This window comes from Colius striatus, chromosome 15 (assembly GCF_028858725.1).
Source record: "Colius striatus isolate bColStr4 chromosome 15, bColStr4.1.hap1, whole genome shotgun sequence".
In the NCBI taxonomy this organism is placed as follows: Eukaryota; Metazoa; Chordata; class Aves; order Coliiformes; family Coliidae; genus Colius; species Colius striatus.
This window is the reverse complement of record NC_084773.1, coordinates 9182300-9206565: the sequence shown is the minus strand read 5'-3', so window position 1 is coordinate 9206565 and position 24266 is coordinate 9182300. Positions and strand designations below refer to the sequence as shown.

General features: G+C 39.4%; 2 protein-coding genes across 10 annotated transcripts in view; one reads left to right on the top strand and one right to left on the bottom strand.

The window, feature by feature from the left end:
- The window catches only part of TASOR (transcription activation suppressor), a 30674-nt gene extending 29760 nt beyond the window's left edge, over window positions 1-914 (top strand). For 4 of the 5 annotated variants that reach the window (XM_062008498.1, XM_062008500.1, XM_062008501.1 and 1 more), the window contains one exon: window positions 330-914. In XM_062008498.1, the coding sequence (XP_061864482.1) occupies window positions 330-892 (563 nt within the window). In that variant the 3' untranslated portion in view covers window positions 893-914. Of the gene's footprint in view, window positions 1-49 lie in introns of all 5 variants that reach the window. The other variant, XM_062008502.1, reaches the window with a different exon arrangement.
- On the bottom strand, window positions 161-22501 carry CCDC66 (coiled-coil domain containing 66). 5 transcript variants are annotated; one of them, XR_009819795.1, is made up of 20 exons: window positions 22283-22479; window positions 21080-21144; window positions 19943-19965; window positions 18888-19299; window positions 17925-18057; window positions 17671-17774; window positions 16589-16713; window positions 15649-15825; window positions 14246-14377; window positions 11709-11962; window positions 11234-11318; window positions 10189-10350; window positions 9616-9763; window positions 9075-9197; window positions 6768-7240; window positions 6240-6277; window positions 5375-5661; window positions 4819-4946; window positions 2197-2442; window positions 161-1053 (listed from the first exon to the last, which is right to left on the bottom strand). XR_009819795.1 is itself a non-coding variant. In XM_062008506.1 (19 exons), the coding sequence occupies exons 1-19, from the start codon at window positions 22354-22356 to the stop codon at window positions 994-996; spliced, it is 3003 nt and encodes a 1000-aa protein (XP_061864490.1). In that variant the 5' UTR covers window positions 22357-22479; the 3' UTR covers window positions 161-993. The 5 variants fall into 5 exon arrangements, 4 of the variants coding, with proteins under 4 accessions (XP_061864490.1, XP_061864489.1, XP_061864488.1 ...); XM_062008506.1 differs by lacking the exon at window positions 2197-2442; XM_062008505.1 differs by lacking the exons at window positions 161-1053; window positions 2197-2442 and adding an exon at window positions 2771-3137.
- Between the last annotated feature and the right edge of the window lie 1765 nt (window positions 22502-24266).

Sequence of the window (24266 nt, the reverse complement as noted above, 5' to 3'; positions counted from 1 at the left end):
GTTCTCCTTGAATTGTCTGATCAAATACTCACTTACTGTATAACTTTAGATGCTGTTTTGACATTAACCCCTTTGGAGCTGGGAGTTGGGATTTCCCAACACTAAACATGAACACAATGCACAGAAGCTTTTAGCAGCGGAATAACTGGACACTCACACAGAGGGTTAAGTGTGTATGTTGAGTAAGTGAACACGTGTGGCAGAAGACCAAGACTTAGCTGATATTGGACTTGCAGACCTGACGCATAACACTCTCTGAGTAGTGTACAGCTTTCCTAACAAAGGTTTGTATTTCAATAGAATAGGACTTTCTCTTTTTCTTAATGTAGTTCTTGTAGAAAAGGATGAAAAGGATGAGGAGGACATGTCTCTCGATTCAGGGGATGAAACATCACAAATAGAAGTCTGCAATGATGCCTCTAAGTATGATGCTCATGTGGAAGCTTTGCAGACAGAGGCCAAGGGCTCACAGGGAGCAGATGTGAAAGCGCGCTGCTTACCAGGCACAGAGTTACCTCCTGAGGCACAGCCTGGCTCGATGGAAAAGACTTCCAAAATGGACTTGGAAGAAATTCCACCAGTTACTTCAGGTTCTACAACATGCTCTGCTGAAGGAGAAAAACCCAATTCAGGTGAACCAGCTCCTTTCAATAACTTCCAGGTTTATAGCAGACAATTAAACATGTCCCATCAATTCAGTCACTTTAAAGTACTCACTCACCAGACTTTTCTGGGAACCACATACCCCATTTCTTCTGCAAGTCAAAACCAGGAAGGAGGCAATTATTTTCTATCTGCATACAGTCAGAGCATGGATACAGAGAAGTCGTCCTTGCCTCATGGTTTGGATGTAAATTGTGATTCTTCCAGGCCATCTTCAAAACAAAAATAAACTCCTACATCTCTTTTTATAAGTTGCTGTGGACTTTTCTGTTTCTAAAATGGTGGATTAACAATTTCTATTTTACTCTGGAACAAAACATTTCTTGTCCTTTATCTCAAATGTTTTCTTGTCATATTTAAATCCCGATGGCCTGTACCTGTTGGAAGCATCTGAAAAGTTAAATAAATATATATATTTTTTAACATTTATTGTACTTGAATTATCTTGTTTGTTGGCACTTTTAAGTTTCTACATTTGTATTTGATCTGTACCTGGGCTTCAGTTTGAGGTCTGTTTTAATGTAAAACTGAATGTTTGCCTAAAATATGTGAAACAGCGAGCTTTTTTTTAACTGTAAGAGTATCCAAATCACTTTTCTTTACATAAAATATCAAACTTAAGTATTTATTTGACATTTGACAAATTTTGTACCAATGTTTTTACATAGCTATAAGGCAGTGTAGTTATTTTAATGACTATATACTGGATTTTGGCTAAATACCTCAATTAGAGTAACCAATGGTGCAGTTCCATTACAAAAATTAAATAAATTGTTAATGCACAAGGAACTTGCTAACACATCGCATTGTCTGTGGTTTTTGTGTTGTTTTCCAAGAACAGGAGCAGCGTTCCCAAAGGTGACTTCAGGAGCAGCACTGATCTTTGTGGCTGACCATGAGCATGACCCTCCCCTTCCTACCTTACCCTTATCAGTGAGGAGGAGAACAGGGCTGCTGGAGAGACCTCCAACCTCCTCCCTACCTGAGCACAATGATTACTCATGTTTGTGTTTTGGGTTTTTTTTTTCCTTTTAAACTCACATTATCCTAAGTACAGGGTTTTACCTGTTTATCTTTTCAACTTTACTTCTGCTCAGTTGTAAACTATTTACTTTTGCCCAGTGAAAGCAGCAGCTGAGAGGAAGTAGCTGTTGAAGCTCCAGCCTGTCTCTGCGAGTCCATTGCTGGCTTTGCACATACTAATACTATTGACTCATGTTTAATGTTCTTCAGGTTGTCCAAAGCCATACATTTGGAGGGTTTCTTCCTGAGTGTAATTAGACTTTTTAGTGCTTTTCTGAAGGATGTGTGGTTTAAGTAGATGACTAAACTCTCACCATCACTTGGGATAAATACTGAGAGCTTTTAAAAAACCAAACCAACACAACTTCCCTCCTTTGCCCTAAAGCTGGATGTCCTTTTTTTAACAACTATTGGATTTGTTTGAATTAAGAACAAACTGGTACTAGGCTAGTGTAGCAGCTGTTATCCTGCCCCCTCCTCCCAAACAACTCAAGTCTTTTTTGAACGCACCCTTTCGTGTATCAATAAAACCCAGTGGGTTCTGCAAAGAACTGCTCTGCCCCATGCAGCCTCAGCCTGCAGGCAGAGCAACCAACACATGCACCTGCCCTCTCTGGGCCACAGCTGTAGGAAGCCTTCAGGATACAGCCACAGTCCTTCCTGCAGGAGGGAGTCTCAGGGTAGACCTTCTGTGGCATTTATCACATGTCACAGAACAACTCACATGAATGCAGGTTGTGTATCTCTTGCAGACACCTGGAAGAGAAATAGTTCTGCTCCTGCTTATCCTGTCTTTTGAAGATGATGCAAATTAATCTGAAGTACACCCTGAGTCCTGATCTGTTCAGATGTTTTCATATAAACTTCCTTACAGTGAGTTTTTCTGCCCTAGTCCCAGCCCCCTGGCAGGGTAAGCGCTGCCATGGCTGTTGGGCAGGGGCCGGAGAAAGAAGTTTATAGTTGGCACATCTGTGCTTTCAAAATCTGGGATTACCTGAGTTCATATACATTGTTTAAGCCTAAAACCTGCCTGAATAGATCTGTAAAAGCAGTTTCCTGTAGTTAAAAATATCAACAGTGAGAATACATCTTAGTCTTTTTATTTATCAAAACACATACACTGAGTTCTACAAAAGCCCATGTAACATTTTTATGCTGTGGTTTATATTAAAAGGACACATGTCTTTAGGTAGCATGAAGACCATTCTAACCAGACACACCATCATTAGTTTAATGTATCTTCATGACCCTGTAATCTATCAAAATTCACATAATTTAATTCTTCCATTAAAAGAGACACACAGTTCATCATTAGCTACAGGAGCGAAGTGCTGTGCATTTATGTTTTCAGAACCTTCAGCTGCACCTCAAAATAGTGAAATAAAGTTCTCTTCTTGAGCTAAGGTGGGAATCAGCACTGTCTCCAACTCCCTCTGCTTCTGCAGGAGGCCCTAAAATAAGCACAATACAAAAGTGAATGTTCTGTCTTTGCTGTGCAGCCTGGACTAATGAAGTGTCACTATTTCGTATTTTAAAGCAATTTACTGGTGAAGGCTGAATGCTTTTTAAATACACTACTTCAAAAAAAGCAGTACAATGTAACACATTCAGCAGAGAGGGAACCATGACTGAACCAGCCTGCCTCTTTCTCTCTAGCTGGGTTTGTGTTTCAGAGGCTAATGAATGGCCAAATATGTTGTGAAAGTGTATATATATATATTCTGAAATTATCAATCCAAGATGTATGTGCATGTATATATAAACATTGAAAAAACAAACTGGATTATCTTCTGAAATAGAAGAGTAAATTCTGCTCTGTCCAACTTACATTTCATAGAAACTATTGCATTACTCTTTCTTTCTCAGTGAAATACCTGATGAAACCAAGTGTCAGCTGTAGCAGTACAGAAGACTGACCTCAGTTCCACCAGTAACGTCCAGTCTGCAGCTGGTAGGGTATTTTAAAAAAGAACTCTTCATGTTTTAAGTTAACTCTGTTCTAGAACCACAGTCCATCTACAGACTAAGTTTTATGTTAGTTTTTAGCCACTGTTAAGACCTGAATATAGGCACCAAAAATGTCGCTAAGCTCCCGTCTCTTGCGTTTGCCAACACGGCTACCATCACAGCAGGCTTTTTAAATATACCTGGCTTTTATTCACCTCAGCAAGGACAAGGATCAAATTGTGCTTTGAAGCTGGCTTCACTCATAACCAAACCACCACTGACAAAAGAAGCCTGAACACAAAGTCCTTCACAGCTGTAGCTGCTGAACCAAAATGCTCATGAGCATGAGGAAGACTTAACAACATGGGGAGATGCTTGTGTTGCACAAGGAATTTAGCTACTACTGAAACATGGCAAATGCATAGCAGAACTACTGTCTTTCTAAAGCAAAGCAGGTAATTAAGAGTGTTAATCACTGGTGGTTTTGTTGTACTTAATTCTGTTAGATTTTCTTCTTCTTATTTTCATCATTTAAGAATTTCTTCTGTCAAGGCAAAGAGAAAAAACTAGTGCTGTGAGCAATAAAGTACTTTTAGTATGAAGCCATTCAAAAAGAAGGGACGATAGTGATACACAGTTAAGTTTAGTGTTTTTCAGGAACAAAATGCAAACCTAAAAGTAAATGTGTTGGTTTTGTTTTTCAGTCTGCTCTCAGTCCAGTTGGAAGCATAAGAGGAAAGAGTTCATGTGATTGTCCAGACCTGCAGTTTGAATCTGCTGTGGGCCACCCTGTGTTGCCAACAGGTGGAGTATCAAATTCACTCCTGTTTTATTAACTAGATGCCTGACAGTATTTTCCCTGATATTCTGACTGCAATCTGGGAAATATGTAACTTGACAGTTACCAGCTATAATCTTTTGTGCTTCTTTAATCTGTTTTTTCTCGGGTACTCCACTGTTTCTTAGCTCACATAAGGACTACGTCTTTCTTTAAGGACAGCCCAAAGGTGGAGGTAATGCATGAAAAGCAAAATTAGTAGGAGGGAACAAAAGTAGAGTACAGGGCCCAAAACTTAATTGTATATGATAGTTATAAGCAGCAGTCTTTAATTCATTTTTCTATGTAATAGTTAGACTCTAGTGTATCTACATACATACATGTTTATCCAGTAACTTTTTGCTTACCTGGCGTAATTTTGACAATCCTTTGAGAATTGCTTGTTGTCTCTCTCTGATTTTAACTCCATCAGGATTTAGGAGAGGATCTCTAATGTGATCAGAGCTAAAAATCTGTCGTGGCATTTGATAAGAATCTAAAAGCAAATGTATATTAAATCAGTTAACAATAATCTTTCTCTATCTTGGTTTAATTTTGAAGCAGTAGATTTTCACAGCTTGTGAAAATCAGGTAAAAAACAACATTTATATTCCTTAACCCAAATCTATATACAGTAATACCAGAGAAGTGCACTTGTACTTCATTAAAGGTAAACAGACAAAGGAGACAGATAAAAGAATAAGACATTTTGTTGCTTTTTTTGGTTATGTTTTAGCTTTTTGTGTGTTTTTAATACAGAGTACCATTTGGTTCCATAGGCTTTCTGTAGAGCACCGTGACACAGGGTTACTGCAAAATTCAGTGAAAACAAACACCAAATTGAATACATTGTAGCACTTTGAACTAAAGCACTGTAACATTTCTTCTCTTCTACATCAATCAGTTCACAATATGTTCCAGTACCATTAAACTGTGGATACTGTGGGTCATGTGTTGAAGGTCGAGTCACTGGTGCATCTGGATCAAGACAATACACTTCATTTGTACGAACATAAGGAATAAATTGTGAAGAGGGAGGTCTTCCAGCCTCTGCCGTGGGAGGAGGAGAGCTCCTCTGCTCTGTATCTTCCTTGATATTTTTCTGTCTTCTACCATTGCTGTTACACACCAGGAAATTGGAAGCATGTAGCTGTTTTTGTTGTACTTGGTGTAATCTGTTCTTAACTGCTGGAACAGGTGGCGATTCAGACCTGGATGAAACAATTTCAGTAAAAAATAACCCAAACAATACTTAAGTAATTATCTCAAATAGTAGAGACAAAGAATCCTCAGAGGACTGGACTTTTGCTGATCTGCTCTGCATTTCATTTGGGAATAAGGAATGGCTAATTAGCAAAAAAATGTAAACTGACCTTCAGATTTTGAGACTGACTGGGGGCAAATGAGGCAGTGTTATGGAATGCCCTGTTATGAGCATGAGAAGGAGCTGCACGTGAGTGGAAAACAGGCAAAATCTGAAGGTCAGCAGAATGTAAAAACAGAACTAAGATGCTGTAATTCTTCATAATAAATTGGGAGTTTCCATTTGCTCATGGCAGCGCTCCCCCTTCAGCAAACCTGAGTGGGTTTGATGTTTCAGCATGTTGCCCTGATCCCAGCTGGCCAGAGACACATTTATACTTGCAGTTTGTCTGTTCTCGTGTATTTTTAAGAGCAGACAACTAGATTCATCTCAGTTCTTTAGGAAAAAAAAAATCAGAAAAGAAAAGCAAGTATATGTCACTACAAATGTATTTGTACATTTCATTAATGCACAGCATTGACCTACCTTTCTTCAGTTAAATGATTCTTATGTAATTGTTCTTCCTAGGAAAAAAACAGACAAGTGAAAAGTAAAATAAAGAGTTCATGGTTTTTGTATTGCAAGCTTTCATTTTGCAAGACAAGTTTGTACTGAGTACATCCTCAGTAATCCACATTCTTTGCAGAAATAAAACCTGCTTTCTTGAACCTCAACCATCACCACAACATAATGATTGAACAAAAAGGAGCAAGTCGGTGAAGTCATTGTGCCCTGCACACTGATTTCAATCAAGCTCCCCATTTACATAATGAACCAGTAAGAGCATCAACACTTCAGAATACTGAAATAGCAGTAAAAGCTAAGTCACCAAAAATCGGAATGTATTTGTGTGATCACGAGGAACAAATAATGCTGGAATACTAGTTTTTAGATAACGGACAGTAACAGGAAAATTCTCAGTACTTGAATTGTGTAATTGAATTCTCATCCAGGCCAAGTCCTGTGAAAGTGTTAAAAACCCCTCATCATGGCTGCTGAAGACCAGATAGTTACCCTTCTGACTCTGTGTCCCTTGTTCTTCATTTCTTCCTGCGGTGAAGGAGACTCATCTGCATAACCACCTCTTTTTGAGCAGAGATGCCCAGGGGTATTTCTTTCTACCAACTGAAGAAGCTCCATTTGTCGTCTTACTTTGTTTTCTTCCCTTTGCTTTTGTAGCTGTTTAGGGTATCTTTCTGATGCTGGAATGTATCTTTTCCCAGGCTTGTTTATGTTCCAGTCAGGTCTTTTGCTGTATTTTTCGGAAGATTTCATTTGTCTTTCTTTTCTTGCATATTGTTCATATAGATCACTGGAAATGCCACCAGTCTCTTTTCCTGGATTTTTTGTTTTACCTATACACTGATTTTCCTTCTGGTATTTTTTGCTGTTGGGAGATTCTTTGTATTCTATGGAAATATCAGGTGATATGCAACACACACGTCTTTCCTCAGCTAGCTCACTGTATGCTGAAGTATTCAAGTTATCTGCAATGAAAAACAAATCTTTTAACTCCAAGTCTAAGCTATTCAAATTACTTGTTTGACTTCTGTATGCATATCTATCTGCCATTACCGATTTTATTATCAAATTGGTTGTTACAGTTTTATGTTTTCTGTTATTTTTTATATGGAAGACAGGACCAGCAGAAGCAAACTTGGGTTTTTTCACCCCTTCTTACTGAGTTTGGTCAATACTGGAGAATGAAGTAACCTCAGTGTAAGGCAACATTTATGTAAAATTAAATGAAAATCTTTTAAAATGTAGAATTCTATTTCTGTCATGGAACCAGAAGGCAAAAACCAAAACACAGCTTGTGTTTAGCTTTTCAGTATGCTGATGGTTTGGTCATATTCACAGCTCTACTGGGAATAACCTACTTTTCCAATCCTCATCTTCCAAGAGAAATATTTGGTTCATTTTTAAAATTACTAACAGTCCGGCTTCTTTCTTTACTAAGAGGCTGTCCTAGCTTCAGCTGCCATAGAGCTCATTTGCTTCCTAGTACCTGGTACAGCGCCGTGTTTTGGATTTAGCATGAGAATAACACACTGATGTTTTTCTAAGTGAAGGACTTCTCGGTTTCCTTGCTCTGCCAGCAAGGACGTGCACAAGAAGCTGGGAGGAAGCATGGCCAGGAGAGCTGACCTGACCTGGCCACAGGGCCATTCCGTACCATAGAACATCAGGCCCAGCAGAGAAGCTGGGGATAGCTGGCAGACAGGGTGGAGGCAGGTCACTGCTCAGGCATTGGTCAGCAAATGGTGAGCAATTGCCTTGGGCATTATTTCCTTGGGTTCTGTTTCTCTCTCTGTTCCATTCCTTTTCATTATTATATTAATTAATTGTTGTTGTTTGATTTTAGTTATTACACTGTTCTTATCTCAACCCGTGAGTTCTGGGGTTTTGTTTCCAATTCTCCTCCCCATCCCACTGGGTCGGGGGCAGTGAGCAAACAGCTGCTTGCTGCTGAGTTGCCAGCTGGGGTTAAACCATAATAGGGGCACACACAGAAACATTAATCAATTTATAAACTCTCCAAATTTACAGATAAATTTCTACCAGTACTATCAAAAGAAAAATATTGTTGCTTAAGATTCTAGGATATAGAAATAAAGGTTTTAGTTCACAAATGATAAGCTAATAAATTTCTAAACACAAGGCATAAAGTGACTTAAAGTTTGCACTGAACCTGTTCATTCACAGCTCATCTATAACATTAATAAATCCAGGCTAAGTTTGAGCTGTTTTTTAATGATGTGATACAAAATCCAGATAAAAAATGGAAAGTACTCTACCTGGATGGACCCACAATCTTGTTTGGGTATTTAGCCAAGAATTGTTGAGAACTTTTCTGAGCATTTAAATGTAAGCCTTCATTTTACAGTGAGTTTTAGTTTTCTAATTCCAGAATTGTTGGCAGTGTTTCTGACCAGATTTTCAAGGATTCATTAGGAGCCCAGCCCTGCTCAATGTCAAGCTACGTTACATAAACCTGTGAACATTCCCACTGAAGTCATGCTTAACTGCCTTAATAAATTTAGTCCTGCAGGGCTTGTGATCATGACTTCAAGTCATGGTATTACTTCAAGACTGTCATTTGCATCTGTAACTGCTAAGTAACAACTATAGAGATGTATCATTTATTTAGAAGAATGTAGTGACAGACTGTTATTACAGGACCAACATTCCTGTGTCTGTCCAAGTATTTCTAGTTGTATCCCATTTGGAACGACAGTGCTAGAACTCAGTTTCACAAATATGCTCTTCTGTTAGCTTTCTTGAAGTACATCAGAGTAGTTACATTTAAGGGCAGCATACCTGTCTGCACAGCAGTGTCCTTCCGAGGAGAAGTCTGCTGATCAATGTGACTCTTACTGTCATCAGGAAAATTATGACTTTGGTGTGAAATGCCAGCATTACAGTTTTTAAATTCTTTATCACCTAGAAAGAAGTAAAATTGTTCACTTTAGTAATGTATGTTCCACCTAAATCATGCTGTCAAGTTATCAGACTAATGTGGTTTAGAACTCAAAGCAGACCCGAGAACTATGGTTCACACCCTAATACTCTTTTTCACTGGAGAATTCACTCAATATTCCCTATATATTTCTGGTAGTCTTTCTTCCTAATATAGTATAGTATCCATAATATAGTATTTGAAGCTTACTAAAATACAATATTTTCTGTGTTAGTTACCACTGGTATTTGGAAGGTAAATGAGCTGAACTGGAATTTGGTTTGTGAAGCAAAGGAGCAATTTCTGATCCAAATGCAAACAGAGAAAACCAAACCAAACTGATGAACGGCTTGAAAACAGCAAAGGAATAAGCCAACTGAATAGGAAGAGACTTGTACTTGCCACCACCAAGATTCTTCTGAAGTTTTGAAATATCATGTCCCTTCTGAGCCAAGTCTCGAATACGCTGTTCTTGTTTCAATCTCTGTGCTAATTCCTGAGCCTTCTGCATTGTCTGGTAGAGCTCATTGGTTTTAAGAGTCACGAGTTCCTTTAAAAAAAAAAGTAAATATAAGTGATCATTTGTCTTTAGAATAACATTAATAGGCTGATTTGATCCCCGTAGAATCCTGAAGGTCTAAAGATATTCTTATTTTGGGTAAAGATTGTTTTTAAAAACCAAAACTAGTTGAGCGGGTGCCATTAACAGCTTGTATAATTATAAAATTTGCCAATTCTTCCCGTTTCTCCTCCTGAAAAGGCCTTTTGTTATCCAAAACAACAAACCTGCCTTGAACTTGCATGGTGTTATAAGTTTATTAATTGAGGAAACATTTTGTTTTCAAATATCTAAATTTCAGTTTTCATTTTCAAAATGATGAGGTGACAATTTTGAAGGTGAAGAACGAAAACAATTTTCCTCAACCCCCAGTATCACTATAGACTATCAGCACTAAAGAAAATACAAACCCCTACCTCCTTTTGTTTTTGTTTCAGCATATCTTCTTCAAACTGTTTCTGCATTTGTTCTTTTTCTCGTGCTAAGCGTTGTTCTTCCTCTTGTTCCTCCCACTTTCTCTGCTCCTCTTCCAGTTGTTTCTTCTTCCGTTTTTCTTCTACCTGAGCCATTATTGCTTTCTAGTAATATCAGAAAAAGAGGAAAATGAAAGATAAAATATTAAGGTAGTATAAGCTGTTTTTCCATATACTTCCATATGTGTGCATAAGAACTGGATTAGATGAAATTAAAAAAAAACCTTTCAGGACGGTTTATTTCAAACACTTTTGTTTCTTTTAATTTCTCCCAGGACCACAAGACAGGTAGCTGCCTGCCTTTTTGTGGAGGCTTTTTGGTTTGAATTTTCTTTCTTGCTCTTTTTTGTTTGTTGTTTTTTTTTTTTTAATAAACCACTAACCCCAAAAAGCAGTTTGAAATTCCTCAGAGACAAACAGGATGAGCTTTTTATGTTTTCAAAACCAAAAACCACCAAAAAACCATGGTGGCCTGGTTGTTACCTTACATACTGTAAGCTAGTATTTTGGTCTAGCAGAGTAACAGTTGGACCACAAAAGACTCATTACAGTTTATAGTAAGACTCCTTTAGGCTGTGCTAGAGACATCATCAGGCAGATCTGCATTCAGTTTCAGTGCCGCAGAAATAATGTAAATTACAGTAAAGCAGATAAAAATATAAAAACTCATAGAGTGAGTATCTGTAAATATCAGTCCTCCTGATGACGGTGGAGACTGACAAACCTACTAGAGCTCTACAGACTGCATTGTATATTTTTTGAGGCAAGAGTTCAGTTACAGAAATGCGGTCATCTCTGTACAAATGTTAAAAGAAAACTCTGGAGACCAACTGAATAAAATACTGTTAAACAACTGTAACCATATAATGTGATGCACAAAAGCGCTTCACAGGATTCTGGTACTAAATCTCATGCTTTATTCAAACGACAACACTAACTTTCATTCTTTCTTTTTAAAATAGTCTTATACTTTAAAACAAAACTCTACCTGATGTTCTAACTGTTTCTGCCGCCGCCTGTCTCTCTCTTCAATCTGTGCAGGGTCCAGGAGAGCTGTCATTGAACGGAGGAAACTATGAACAAAGAAACAGTAAATGTTTTTTAATCATTAAAAAATAATCCTAAAGCCCTTCTTAATTAGAATCAATTAGATTTCAAGTAATATTTTCATACAGAGGTTATTCCATTGTATTAATGCATCATTATGAAATTAATTTTACTGCGGAACAAGTTATTTGCAGTCAGTTTTATTAATGAGTTAATAATGAATGAGTTAATATTTTTTTATTAACTTATGCCTTTCAAAAGTGAAACAACAGATATTTCTGAAAAAAAGGCAAAAGTCAAATGAACAAGATCCAAAGATCAGTTGAAAGAATCTTAGTAATTTATGTATTAATGTCTGAGGAGGGATCAGAAATGTGCTGGCTGGGAAGATGATTATCCTTGCAATGCTCACTCACCTGACTTTCTGACTGTGTTCCAAAGCACTGCTTTTAGCAGCTTTTTCTGCATTTTCTACTTTTAAGGGCATGAGGTTGCCTAAAGCTGCAGGTGAAAAAGGGTGAATAAAAGCCGTCAGCTCCTTAGGGTCAGGTGACAGGCAAAGACTTTCAGGCTGCTTTTTGTACATTCCATTTAAGGGGTGTTGTGTATTAGCACTAAGATGGTTCTTTAAAGAATCAAAATGCATTGCCCATCTGTCATGCTCTTCAGCCTAAATAAATATGAAGCAACAAAAGAAACAGAAAGATGCTCAATTACACTTCCTATAAAGTATGGTTCACAAAACAGACAACATACATCTTGTAAAACAGGAACACTTAAAAAGCTTTGTTATGGAACTACAATACAGACAGTAGTTAATTCCCTGAATGGGAAAACAAGTGTCTTTATTGCTTAAAATACAAGTCAGATACAAAATTATACTGCTAATCCATACACTTGGTCAGTAAAAACAAATTGTTACTGTATTTTCAGAAAAAACCACCAAAAATAGGAAAAGAAAAGAAGAAAAAGAAGTAAGTTAGATAGATTCAGGCCTATTACAAAATAAGTCTTCTTTCAAAATCTCTTCCACAGACAGCAGCCACTACTGCTATCCTAGCAAAGTACCTAAAACTTTTGTAAAGGTGACATACTGGGTTTAAGTCTCTCTTCTGTACCACCCAGGCTTGTCTTTTCGGCTCAGTATTGGCAATTGCAACATTCCAATATATCACTAATAAAAGATTTGTACATAAAGGGCCTTCATTTTTGCTCTAGGTACTGAGAAAGTTTTATTTTACGAGTAAAAGAACTGTTACCCTGGAGAGACTGGGGTAGGTGCCTCAAAACTTGTATTCTGCCAGGAAAAAACCCCTAACATAACAATCTAATGTAATAAACTTTCTGGGGGTGATTTCCTTGAACAAATATTTGTGTCAGAAAAGAGTCATGGCTATTTTAAAAGAGGGGAAAAAAAAATCATAGTCCAAATAATGAGACTCCAAATTAATATTCTTCCTGTTCCCTGAGTTTTTTTCCCTTTCAGTACTCTGTGCTGTAGAAGCAGATCAGAGTAGCTGAAAGATCTGCTTTACTCTTCTTCAGGTTTATGGGTACAATGTGCAGAAGGACTGAGAGTATAACATGAAACCTGAAGATGTTGAAGTAAACTACATTCAATGCACATTAATTTCTTTCAAAAAGAGGCTGTGAGATTACAGTAGGGTTATTCACTGATGACTGCAATCACCTCCCACAGTCCATCTATCCAATTAAAAACCAAGGCAGTTAATGAAGGAACTTTTCACAACTGTGTTCCCTTCATGGTTACAAAGCTCAATTTACACAGGAAATTTGATGCCTTCAGCAACCAGGAAATAAAAGAAACTTGTGTGTAGGTATGTAACTGATCTTGGCAACAAGGGAGTATTTTGGAGGGTGGGCAGGAAAGCCCTCTTCTAGTCTTAAAAAATGAAGAATTTCTGAGAACTATGTAATTGCTGTAAATGCTTCAGTTGACAGTAAAAACTGTAGCCTTTTAATCTAGAGGGCCAAAGCCTATAAACATTTACAGCAATTAAGTTTTTGTAACTAAAATTCTTCTTCACCAGTAATATAAAGCATCTCATGCATGGTGAAAGATATACTCCTGGGGTTAAAGGTGTTTATAGTGATTTTGAAATCTAGGTGCTAGCAACAGTACAATCTCACTGCATGTTTCTTCAAAAGACAAAGAGTCTTTGGAAGAGTGTGTCAGTATTGGGCTGTGTAAGAATGCAGAGTACTCCACTGACCTTAAAACTATTACCGGTAGAAATAGTAACACGTAAAGGAAAGAAATCAGCTTCTATATGAAGAGCCTCTAAGGGTAAAAGATATATTGATCAAATTGGCCGATAGTTACGGTATTAAAAGTATCTTCAGGTATTCTACCTGCAAAGCAATTATATTGAACAGAGTTTCCTTCTAGATCCAGCGTGAGAGCTACATTAAACAGCCTGCAAAAACCAAAAGGTCAAAAAGGTAAGGCTATTTTCTTTAGTAAAAGTACATTAAATAAATATTGAAATAATGTTTATAGAAACAGCATTTGAACACCACTGACACGCTGCAGTTCTCTGTAACTCACCTTCTCTTTTCTCATCGCCTTCTGTAGTCTACAGAGAATTTCAGTTTGCAAAGTGTCCAGCCAGTTGCAACACTTCCCAAACCCTAGTGCTTTTACACAATGATGGGAAAGGGAAAAAAAAAAACTATAGCAATATCACTGTCTTAATCTCTAGACTCTTAACGCATCACACCAGGTACATGGCAGTCTGTTCTCTGCCACTGTAACAGTGGAACAGCTACTGGCTGAATGTTCAAGTAGAGTGTCCAGACTTCTGGTGAAAACCTGGACATGCTGCAGATATACCTTAGTCACCACTTCATTAGGTCTTACCTATTATTTCTAGAACAAAAATATAGAGACATTTTTTTCTTGGTCCAAAAAGTCCTTCTAAACCACAGATACCTTGGAGAAATGAAGTTTTTCTTCCATTTTTCGTAGCTTAGCTTCTTCCTTCTGTTTGTCCAGCTCTTCAAGCCACTTCTTTTGCTGCTCATGCTTCAAAGCACTAAAATGTTGCTCCTGTGGCACAGCCTCCTGAAATAAGATAAATGCTTGTCTCTCTCTTGTACAAAAAAAATCGGTACCTTGCCAAGTCACATCATAAAGACGTAGGAGAAAGCTTTGCCTCCAGTTGCTAGGCTTACTGGCCTGCTGTCTTGCACAAAAAAGTGAAGGTAGGTTTGGAGCTGTAGCAACTGACTGCTCTGCTTTCAGTTGTTAGAAAGATGCTTAATTATCCAATCTTGAATATTACTCCAACTTGAACCATCAGCCTCTTACTCCAAAAAAACCCCCTTATTTGAATATATATAGAATAAAAATCCCTCCCTTCCTTCTATGGTTTACTGCTCAGTCTCTGTTCAAGTAGATTCAGCATTATGATCTAATTGGTAATAATCCGTCTCAAGTAAATTTTAGATCCCATCTTCTGTTTCTGCTTTTCTGGGTACCTATACTATTTAACAAACTCCAGTGGCACTAAGAAGATTCAATGCTATCTGATAAAAACTTCTGTTCAATCAGTGCCTACTAGCAATAACTCAAAACTTACTTCTTGAACCTTCTCATAGGATGGTAGGGGTTGGAAGGGACCTTTAGAGATCATCTAGTCCAACACCCCTGCAGAAGCAGGTTCATAGATCAGGTCACATAGGAACATGTCCAGGCAGGTCTTCACCTCCAAGAAAGGAGCCTCCACAACCCGTCTGGGCAGCCTGTGCCAGGGCTTCCTCACCCTCACAGTAGAATAGTTATTTCTTATATTTAAGTGGAACTTTTTGTGTTCCAGCTTCATCCCATCACCCCTTCTCCTGTTGCTAGCTACTATAGAAAAAAGGGATGTCCCAACCTCCTGACACCCACCAGTGAGATATTTGTAAATGTGAATAAGATCTCCCCTCAGTCTCCTCTTCTCCAGACTAAACAGCCCCAGTTCCCGCAGCCTTTCCCCATATGAAAGATGTTCCAGTCCCCTGATCATCTTGGTGGCCCTGTGCTGGACTCTCTCCAGAAGTTCTATTTTTCTTAAAAAGTCTTCTCTTTCTGCTAAGCTCCCTCTTTTCTATTTCTTTAAAAGATACTTCAAAGCTAATTAACTTGATCTCACACCTCTAGTACTGTTCCTCACATCAGCCTTGAAAATGCTCAGTCTTTAAATCATCAATATTTGGACAAACATTCATTCAGAAACAATTCTTTAGAGGAAAAAGGTCTACTAATTTCTTCTGTTTTAAAAGAACTACTGGATATATACATCTGTTGTCAATAAATAAGTAAAAAACCGTGCATTCAATTTAAAGTCTTACCCCAAAACCAAATGCTGTGCAACTGACAGCTGGTAAGTCAGAAGGTCCAAAATCAGAAGACTGTGCAGATGGGGCACTTGAAACATTCAATGGAACTCTATTAGCCTCTGTGGTCAAAGCAGTTGTACAGACACAGTTTTTCTCAGTGGTAATAACTGAGTTAGCTGGACACATTGTCTGCAAAGAAAGTGACCACTTTTAAGACTTGATTTATTTAGCTCATGTTTTGTTTGAACTAAATAGACTTTAACATATAAGAAACAAGTAAATTATACTTCTGGAAGCTACTATTCATTAAAAACTCAGCCAAAGCTTGTAACTAAGCATGTCATATCAAGTATTTATTATGTAGCTTCAAACAAATTCTGATGGGGCAGAGTAGGAACTTTTCAAGGAATGCTGAGTATGCCACCAGAAAAAGCCATTTGCTTTTGTTGCAATAACTGATAGGTACAAACCTAACTTTTCTTTAACAGCAATCAGTTTCCCTGGAGAAGTCTCATCTGAGCCTAATATATTAATCTGACACAACATTTTCATCTGACTTTTGAAAAGGCAGGTTAGAGAAAAATCAACTTACACTCAAATACATGTGAGAGCTTGTGAACAATATAAATCATTATATAACCAGGAATTACTTTTGAGACTATTCCTCAAAGCAGAACTAGAAGAGATTTCTACTTTTTGGTTAGGTATCAACATGGAGGGACAGGAATGGGTTGTTTATGCTACAAAGATCTTAATCTATGAACCTACAAATTGGAGCAACGGGTAAGTATGAAACAGGGAGTTGGAGCAATTCATGCTGTGAAAGAGCTTAAAGTGACTGCCAAGACTGGAGTCTGCTGGATTTGTATGGAAAATCTCACATGAACGAGAATTTGAACTAGAGCAGTGCTGTGGAAAGTGGCATCTCTTTGCTGTTTACTGATAGCCTTACCTTATCTGGGTTAGCTCCTTCCACTTTCTCTTTATGGGTTCTATTATTGCCAGGTTTTGGCCAGAAATAACCCACCTCTGCCTCCAAAGATTCTTTCAGTTTCTTCTTCAGTGCTACCTGTTCATCTTGGGAAAAAAAAAAAAAAAAGAGTTCCTAATACAGACATGTCACAGTTTTTGTTTTGTATTTATAACAGCAGCAATGCATGCCTACCCTGTAATTTTGATTGTAAAATGTATTACAAGAGTAAGTCACCATTGTCTGACCAGTCGAAACATAACTTTGCTCTTGAGGGGACAGCAGATGAGTCTCTGCCCAGAGATGAAGAGGTAATGGGGCAATTTCTCTGAGATCACAAAACACTGAAGGGTTAACAATGTCCCAGGGAAAGAGAGAAAACTAACAAATAGGTAAGTATATAAATTCTCTCTGTTTTATTGTACCAGTCTTGGACTACTGTAATACTATTAAACCACTGGAGGTAGACTTGGAGGCTGCTGACAATGGAGAATCAAACCCTGAAACTAGTCTACACCCAAGCTGAAAACAGAACACAGGCCTCCTGCATGTGATTAATAAAAAACTTAATTTTTCATACAGAATTCACTACTGCATTAAACATTTTAATTTTTCTACAGAGATCCCCTTGGTTGGTGATGGGGCAGGACTGCAAACTGCTTCAAGGTCAAATTGCAATTTGATACATTCAGTAGATTAGGGTGACACTTTTCCCATCCAAAAACCAAATGAATTTGTTAATGGTAATGGCTTATCAACCACTGGCAGAATGTGTAAAAACTGGTGGTAAGTAACACCTAAAATATGAAGCATAATTGAATATTTGAATATTTATGATAATATGTATTTGGTTAAGAACCATTTTTGCAAGAATTTATAGATAATCCTGAATTTCAGAATTTTATGCAAAGAATCTTGTGTTGGAGACTAATAAAACTGTACCTTCCAAACTGTAGCAACTGCACAGATGTAAGTAAATTTAAAAGAGCATTAGGAACACAAAGTTTCTTGGCATCTTGAGTGTGAGAAATTGATCAAAAATACATTCTGTGTATTCTCAGTACCTAATTCCTTCTTCCATTGGGTCTTTCTAAATTCCGACAAGGCTTTCTCCCCTTCTCTTTCACCCAAGGTACTAAACAAGTCAGCAGGTTTCCACGAGTCCTTTCTAGAGAAAAGGATGGGAAAAAAAATTACCTAAAAAGTAATTCAAAGTTAATCTGTTAATTTTATAAAGATTCTTACTGTGATGAAGAAGCACAATATGAATCTTTATTGAAGATACAGTTTTTGTAGACAATAGCACAAATCTACATACACAACTTTCTGTCCTGGCTGTGGGTATGCTTCTTGTTTCCTGCTTGAATCAGAGTGAGCTTCATCTGGAACAGATGAAACTTCACAACCTTTTTGCAGCAATGGTACGTTTTCCTCTGATGCCTCAGTAGCAGCTGGGGTAGAATATACATAAAAATATATAAAAATATACATATGACCAATAAACTTTCTTCAGCATTGAGGAGAACACTAGAAACTTGCAAATTCCCCACTATTTAACACAACTGTCTTGAGCCCTGCTTGTGTGGTTAAGGCATGTAAGTTACATCTTCACAGGTTATTTTTAGAATGCTAGACTTTGAGCAAACACTCATTCTTGGTTAAGAGCTTGGACTTTGGGACTCAACTGTAGCATGTCTTATTCTTGTGGCAAAGAGCTGACCAGCTCCTTAGGTCCACAAACAGGAGTAAGGATGTAAAACAGGAAGATAAGTAATCGTTTTTCTCCTTCTGAGCAGATATTCAATAGTAATATTACAGTTAGGCAAAAGGACACGTGCATTTTTGGGCCAGAGGAAAAGAGCACCACTGCTCTTGAGACTTATACCAAGACCTGAACTCTTCACAAAAGCAGAAGGGCTTATCTCTTTGGAGTATTGGATTTACTTTTTTTGCTTCACATTCCTAATGGCAACGTTACAGTGCACTTATGGGATTTTTTTCCCAATGTAAAATGGTTCCTTTTTTGCATGAAATATTGACAGAATGGCTTCTTGTTTTGCTCTTCAAAGTACTGGAACACTGTCAAGTAATCTTTAGTTTTTACTGTTAAAATTACCAAATGCCTGATTCCTAACAGTAACAGGCAATTTCACATCCATAAGAGCAGACCATTAAACATGAAGTAACATCTCTGCAGCCTGCAAATAAATTATGAACTCTTAAGATTTCCGAGTTTGCTCTGCTTCCATGAAACTAACTTACTCAAATAACTGTATCTTACCTGTTTCTTCTTGCTTTTCATGAGTCTCAGAGGTGCTTGTAGTTCCTTCTTTTACAGTCATCAAAATCCGTTGAAGCTGGTCTTGTGTTAAACACACGAAACTTCTTAGGTCTTCAGCTGATACACAAGGGCTCTGAGGTTTCTGTTTACTTTTTTTAACAACGTTGTCTGAATCAAGATATTTGATTGTGCTACCTCTTTGGAAAGTCAAAGAGTGATCTTTATTCACAGCTTCCTGTGAGGAGTGTTTAGTAACTTGCAGTTTTTCACCTTTTGTTGTTGATAAGCTTGATTCACTCCTTGGTTTTGTTACGTTTTCCTGCTTGATACAAGCATTTGGTGTTGACCTCAGAATGTGCCCAGTATGCTTTATTCTCAACGCCTGTTTAGGGCCTCTGGCTTTATTATCCATCTGTAAAAGCAGTAAGATTTTACCATATGTTAAATAAGGAAATAAAATTGCATGGACAACCAATGAACACAAGAGCAAAGCAATAAGTAAAATAAGTGTAATTTTTCTTCTCTGTTACATCAACAGAAACTAACTTGGTATAAACTAATGAATCTTCATGAGGACATTAAAGAGAATACAGCACCTAAATTTGAATATTTAAAAATGACAGTATCGAAAATATGTAGGATAAAATTTAAAAGATTTACTCAACATGAATTCTGAGTTGGTTTTGTGTTTCTGATGCCTGGCTTCAAACAGGTACACGCTTCCACCATACAGCCAGTGTTATTTCAACCTTGAAAGTTCTGAAAATTCTGGTTTAGCTGATTCCCTGTGCTGCTATAACTTCTTGGCAAAGTGCAGTAAAGCATTTTGCAAAGGTAAAAGTAGTCATGGAACTTTTAATCCTTTTTAGGACCTATTATGAACCTGAGAGATCACAGAAATCTCGAGTTGGAAGGGATCCATAAGTACATATTTGTCTTGCACAGACATCGTAGATTGCAAGTATTTAGACAGTTCAAAATGTTCTCAAATTTCTGTGTTAACATTAACTAGTTAATTTGTGTGCTATAACCAAAAATGTATTTTTTCCACTTACCTTCATTGCAGGCTTTGATTTAGCTGTTGGGAAACAAACACAAACATATGAGAGAAGTATTTAATAACAACTCCCTCCTGAAAAACAACTCAACAACTATCTCAAGTAGCAGCGTAAGCTGCAACAGAGTAATCCTGCTTTAGCTCCTAAGACTGTAAGCAGTATTTGACAGTGCAGAAAAATGGAATTCAGAAGCAATACAATTTGATGCAATTATTTACACAGCTCAATTCAAGGCAGTGCTATTTATATCAACTGTCTAAACGTGTTAGTTCTTGGAGAAGACTCCTTGTTCAAGGCTAGTTCAAAGGTAATGCTTTACCTTGGAGCACTCTGGAATGTACATGCTCTCTCCCTAGACAGTCAATGATGCTGACTGTGGTTGTAAAAATTGAAAGCTGTAATATAGCTGTTTCAGAGGTAGCTGCAAGGTTTTGTTTCCAGTAAAATGGTATACCTTACGTGCTCAAAATACTCCGTAATGCCTCATTAGACAGCTGTCTGGTAAATGAAAGATAATTTAGAAAGCATGAAAGAGAGTTTCTGTATCCTGACTGCTATGCAGAACAATGGGGAAAGTCGTTGTATAGAAACATACATCTGAGAAATCACAAACCCAGAATTTATTAACACTTAATTGTGAACACATAGTGGAAAGATCTCTCAGATGGTAATACTGAGATCTGGCCTAAAAAAAAAAAAAAAAGCCTATTGAAAATGATAAACATCAGCTGCCAAATACTAAAGCTGCCTTAAAGTCAGAAACCTGCTACAGGCATGTAATTCTGTGTAAATTAAGCAGAGTCATTACGCCTCTTTTTTCTTGACAAGTAGGGTGCTATAAAGTTACACCAGTCAATATATAATAGTACTTTTTTTTAATGAATGGAGAGACAAGGCGTAAACAGTCAAGACTATTTGCCAGCTGCTCACCAGTAGACAGACTATTCAGAAGCTCATGATTAATCTACTCTTCAGTGTCAAGCTGGTAAGTAAGAAGACTTGTAAATAACAATGCATAAATATTCCTCCTACCCCAAAAATACTGTAATAAAGCTGTGCTTCATGATGCGTGGCTCTTAGGTTTATTTTCAAGGAGGTTTAAAGATTACTTGGGATAAATTAATAAAAACATACCAGAGGAAGCCAAAATTAGTCTAGGTTTTCCATTCAGCACTTCAGTTTCAAGCTTCAGTCCATCACTGCAAAATTAAAGAAAGGGAGAAGAGAATGTGAAATATTGAATTATCTGATGATGGTAGGGTTTTTATGTTAATAACAAGTGCAATTACATTAATTCTAACACTGTGTTTGTTATTGGTCCAGCTGGTCCTTCAAACCCCAAGCTTTCTACCTTTATAGAAGTAACTTAATACAAAGAAATCAACAGGTCTCTAAGGAGGGTGCATTTTTATTATTGATACTGGAAAACCTGGTATTGCTTGTTATAAAGTAAATCTTCCTGCTGAAGGTGCTGCTCTGTGTTGTTATAGGTACCAATACACCTACTTCAATTTAATAATTATATTTATTTAAATTATTTAATAATACAACAGTATCAACTGTGTGCTACAAAAAATGCTGAACAGGTCTCCCTGCGTGCCAGCAGTGGTCACAAAGAGAGACTGTGTTCTGAAAACAGGCTTTAATTGTTCTTCCATGCAGTACAGTTCAAAGGGGAACAAGTGTTATTAAAAGGGTTTAAACAAAAGAATAAAAGTTGGCAGTGTGTGACTGTGACCCAAATGCTTTTATTCCTTCTATGCATTAATGAGAGAAAATATACTATGAAGATTAATATTCAAAGTAACACTTTGAAAACCCCTAACACCGGTCAGGCACGCATCCTATCTTTCTAACTAACACGGCAGCACAGCAGTGCCTGAAACTGTACGCAGAGCCGTCGAAGAGCAGAGGCGGCTGTGTGCCCGGCCCCTGTTCTCTGCTGCCGCCGCCGTGTCGGGCAGGACCCGCGGAACGGGGCAGCGGCAGCGGCACCCGGGCGCCCTTCCCCCGCTCCTTGACAACCTCTGGGGCTTGTGGCAACGCGGCCGGCTGGGTCGGAATCACAGAATCCCAAAACTGTTGCCTGTCTCGCCCTGGGGGATGGTACAAGCGCTCCTCTCGCACGGCTGAAACGCGGTGTTTGGAATAGCTCATCCCCCTACCCCGCCCTCCGGACCCCTTCCCGAGATCCTCCCAGGAGAGGGATCTCGGTCCCTCGGCTTTATCGCGCAGATGGCTCCTGCTGCCAGTGCCTCGGCGGGGAGGCACTAAGCACCTAACGGCCAGCGGGCCGCGGGATTCCCCGCAGAGCCGCGGCACCGGCCCGCTACGCACCGAAAGGCCGGGCTGGTCCCCGGGCCGTAAGCGGCAGGGGCCGTCCCTTCTCGGGCAAGGGAGGGACTCTTCATGCCAGTCCAGCGTGTCCCTTCCTCCGCCGCCTGCTTACCCCAGATTCACGGCTGTGCCCGGCTGCTGCGGGGCGAGGCGCGGGGAGCAGCTGCGCCCCAGCAGCATCCTGCGTGCGCGGCCGCGGGCAGGCGGGCTGCGGGCGGCCATAGGCTCTGCGCCGCGCCGCGGCTGCGCCAATGGGCTCCGCGCACACTGCGGGGCTGCCGCAGCGAGGCCTTGTGGGGGATAAAGTCCCGCGGCCGGGAGGCTGCGCGCACGTCGCGTTGCCGTCCCCGCCAGCGGCCTCGCCGGCAGCGCTAAGCAACGTCCGGGGATTATCCCCGGCGTTCCAGCGGCTGCGGAGCGGGGGAAGGAGAGACGGGCCGGGGGCAGCGGTGGAGCGGGGCGGGAGAGAAGATGCTACAGCGAGGGAGGAAGGGAAGGCTGGGCTCCGTCTCCGAACCAGCTGTTTCTGTGACAGCTGCTGCTTCTCTCGCGCGTTTTCTTTTCTCTGGTGTAGTTTGACAAAGCGAACAAGGTCGGGAACAGGGGCGTGTGGCCGAAGATGGGGGAAGAAATGGCTGTCTGCGGCAGGCGGGCTCTGTGCCCGACCTGCCGAGGGGCTTCAGCCGCGCGTCTGGGCAGCGGCGGCCTCGGAGCCTTGTCTAGAGACGAGAGACGGGAAGGGGGAAGGAGCCGATGAAGGAAGGACCTGGGCGGGCCGAGCCGGGCCGTGCCAGTAGCAGTGCGGGTGGTCGGGCGGGAGCGGTAGCTGGGCAGACGCCGGCAGCCAAGCCTCGAGGGCCGACTCGTAGGGCGTTTTGTGCCCTTGTGTCATCTTTAACGGGCAGCTCTGTTCCGTGGAATCTGTGGCGTTCGCTTTGCTTCTGGCTACAGAACTGGTTTCAGCGTGGCAGTCCTCTTGAACTTGGTGGTCCGGCCCGTGGCGATCGCCGCGGGATTTGGTGGCTTCCCAAACGCTGCTCGTGAACTGGGGGCGGGGGGAGAGGGGATCATGGTGCAGCCCTGATGTTCTTGAGAAGCGTTTTAGGAGCTGTTAAGCACTGTCCGCAGTCTGTTGGTTTGTAGGTATAGCTGCTTGGATAACAGGCCATGCAAACATGCAAATGACGTTAATTTACATTTTGCCTCACTTTTAGGAAAAAAAATCTTCGACAGGTGTGAGGAGCTTTTGGCTGTGTTCAGGAGTGTGCTTGGATTCCAGAAATGCTTCAGAGACCCGTTAGATATTTTACTATTCAGGATGGCATTTAAAATTATGCTTAAAGCCAAATGCTTACAGAAATCCTTCACTGCAAAAGACATTAAGACCATAAGACTTGTCTTGAATGGTGTTGCTTCTAGATGTAGTTAATTTTGTGTGGCTAAGGGTACCATATGTATGGGATGGATCCTGTAGTGCCTAGTCGGGCTGATGGTAATAGAAGTTTTGCTCTTTGGAGGCTCCAAAGGAAACAAATAAACAATGGTAGAGAAACATACAATGAACCTGAGTTTTAAGGTGTACACAGAATTCACTGACTTATTTGAACTGCTTTGTATAAAACATATGTATTATATAATATTGATATAGAATTAGCATGTAAGTCAGACCACATTATGCTTTTTTTTCCTAAATATTGCTTCACAGCTGTTCATCTGGAATTTATTGATGGATACACCAGCTAGCTTTAATTGATTTTTTTAAGTTTATTTGAAACTTTAATTTAAGTACTAGGACATGAGAGGAAAAGAAAATGTGGAGTTTTTGTCAGTAATGCACTACACTGATGTCCTGTGAAGCACAGAACATACAAGATATGTCATTTATAACTTGTCATTTTTGGCTGCCTTGTGTCAGTGTCTCCGAGTCTCCCTGGGATGTTGTCAAGAACAACCTCTGAGCATTAATTTGTCTTGCTGATATATT

Excerpts from the sequence above, each read along its gene's own strand:
- CCDC66 (XM_062008503.1), bottom strand. The coding sequence starts at position 22,356 with ATGAAGAGTCCCTCCCTTGCCCGAGAAGGGACGGCCCCTGCCGCTTAC. Across the intron at positions 19,300-19,942 it reads AATCAAAGCCTGCAATGAAG|ATGGATAATAAAGCCAGAGG; the intron begins GTAAGTGGAAAA and ends CTGCTTTTACAG. Across the intron at positions 18,058-18,887 it reads TGAAAAGCAAGAAGAAACAG|CTGCTACTGAGGCATCAGAG; the intron begins GTAAGATACAGT and ends ATTCTACCCCAG.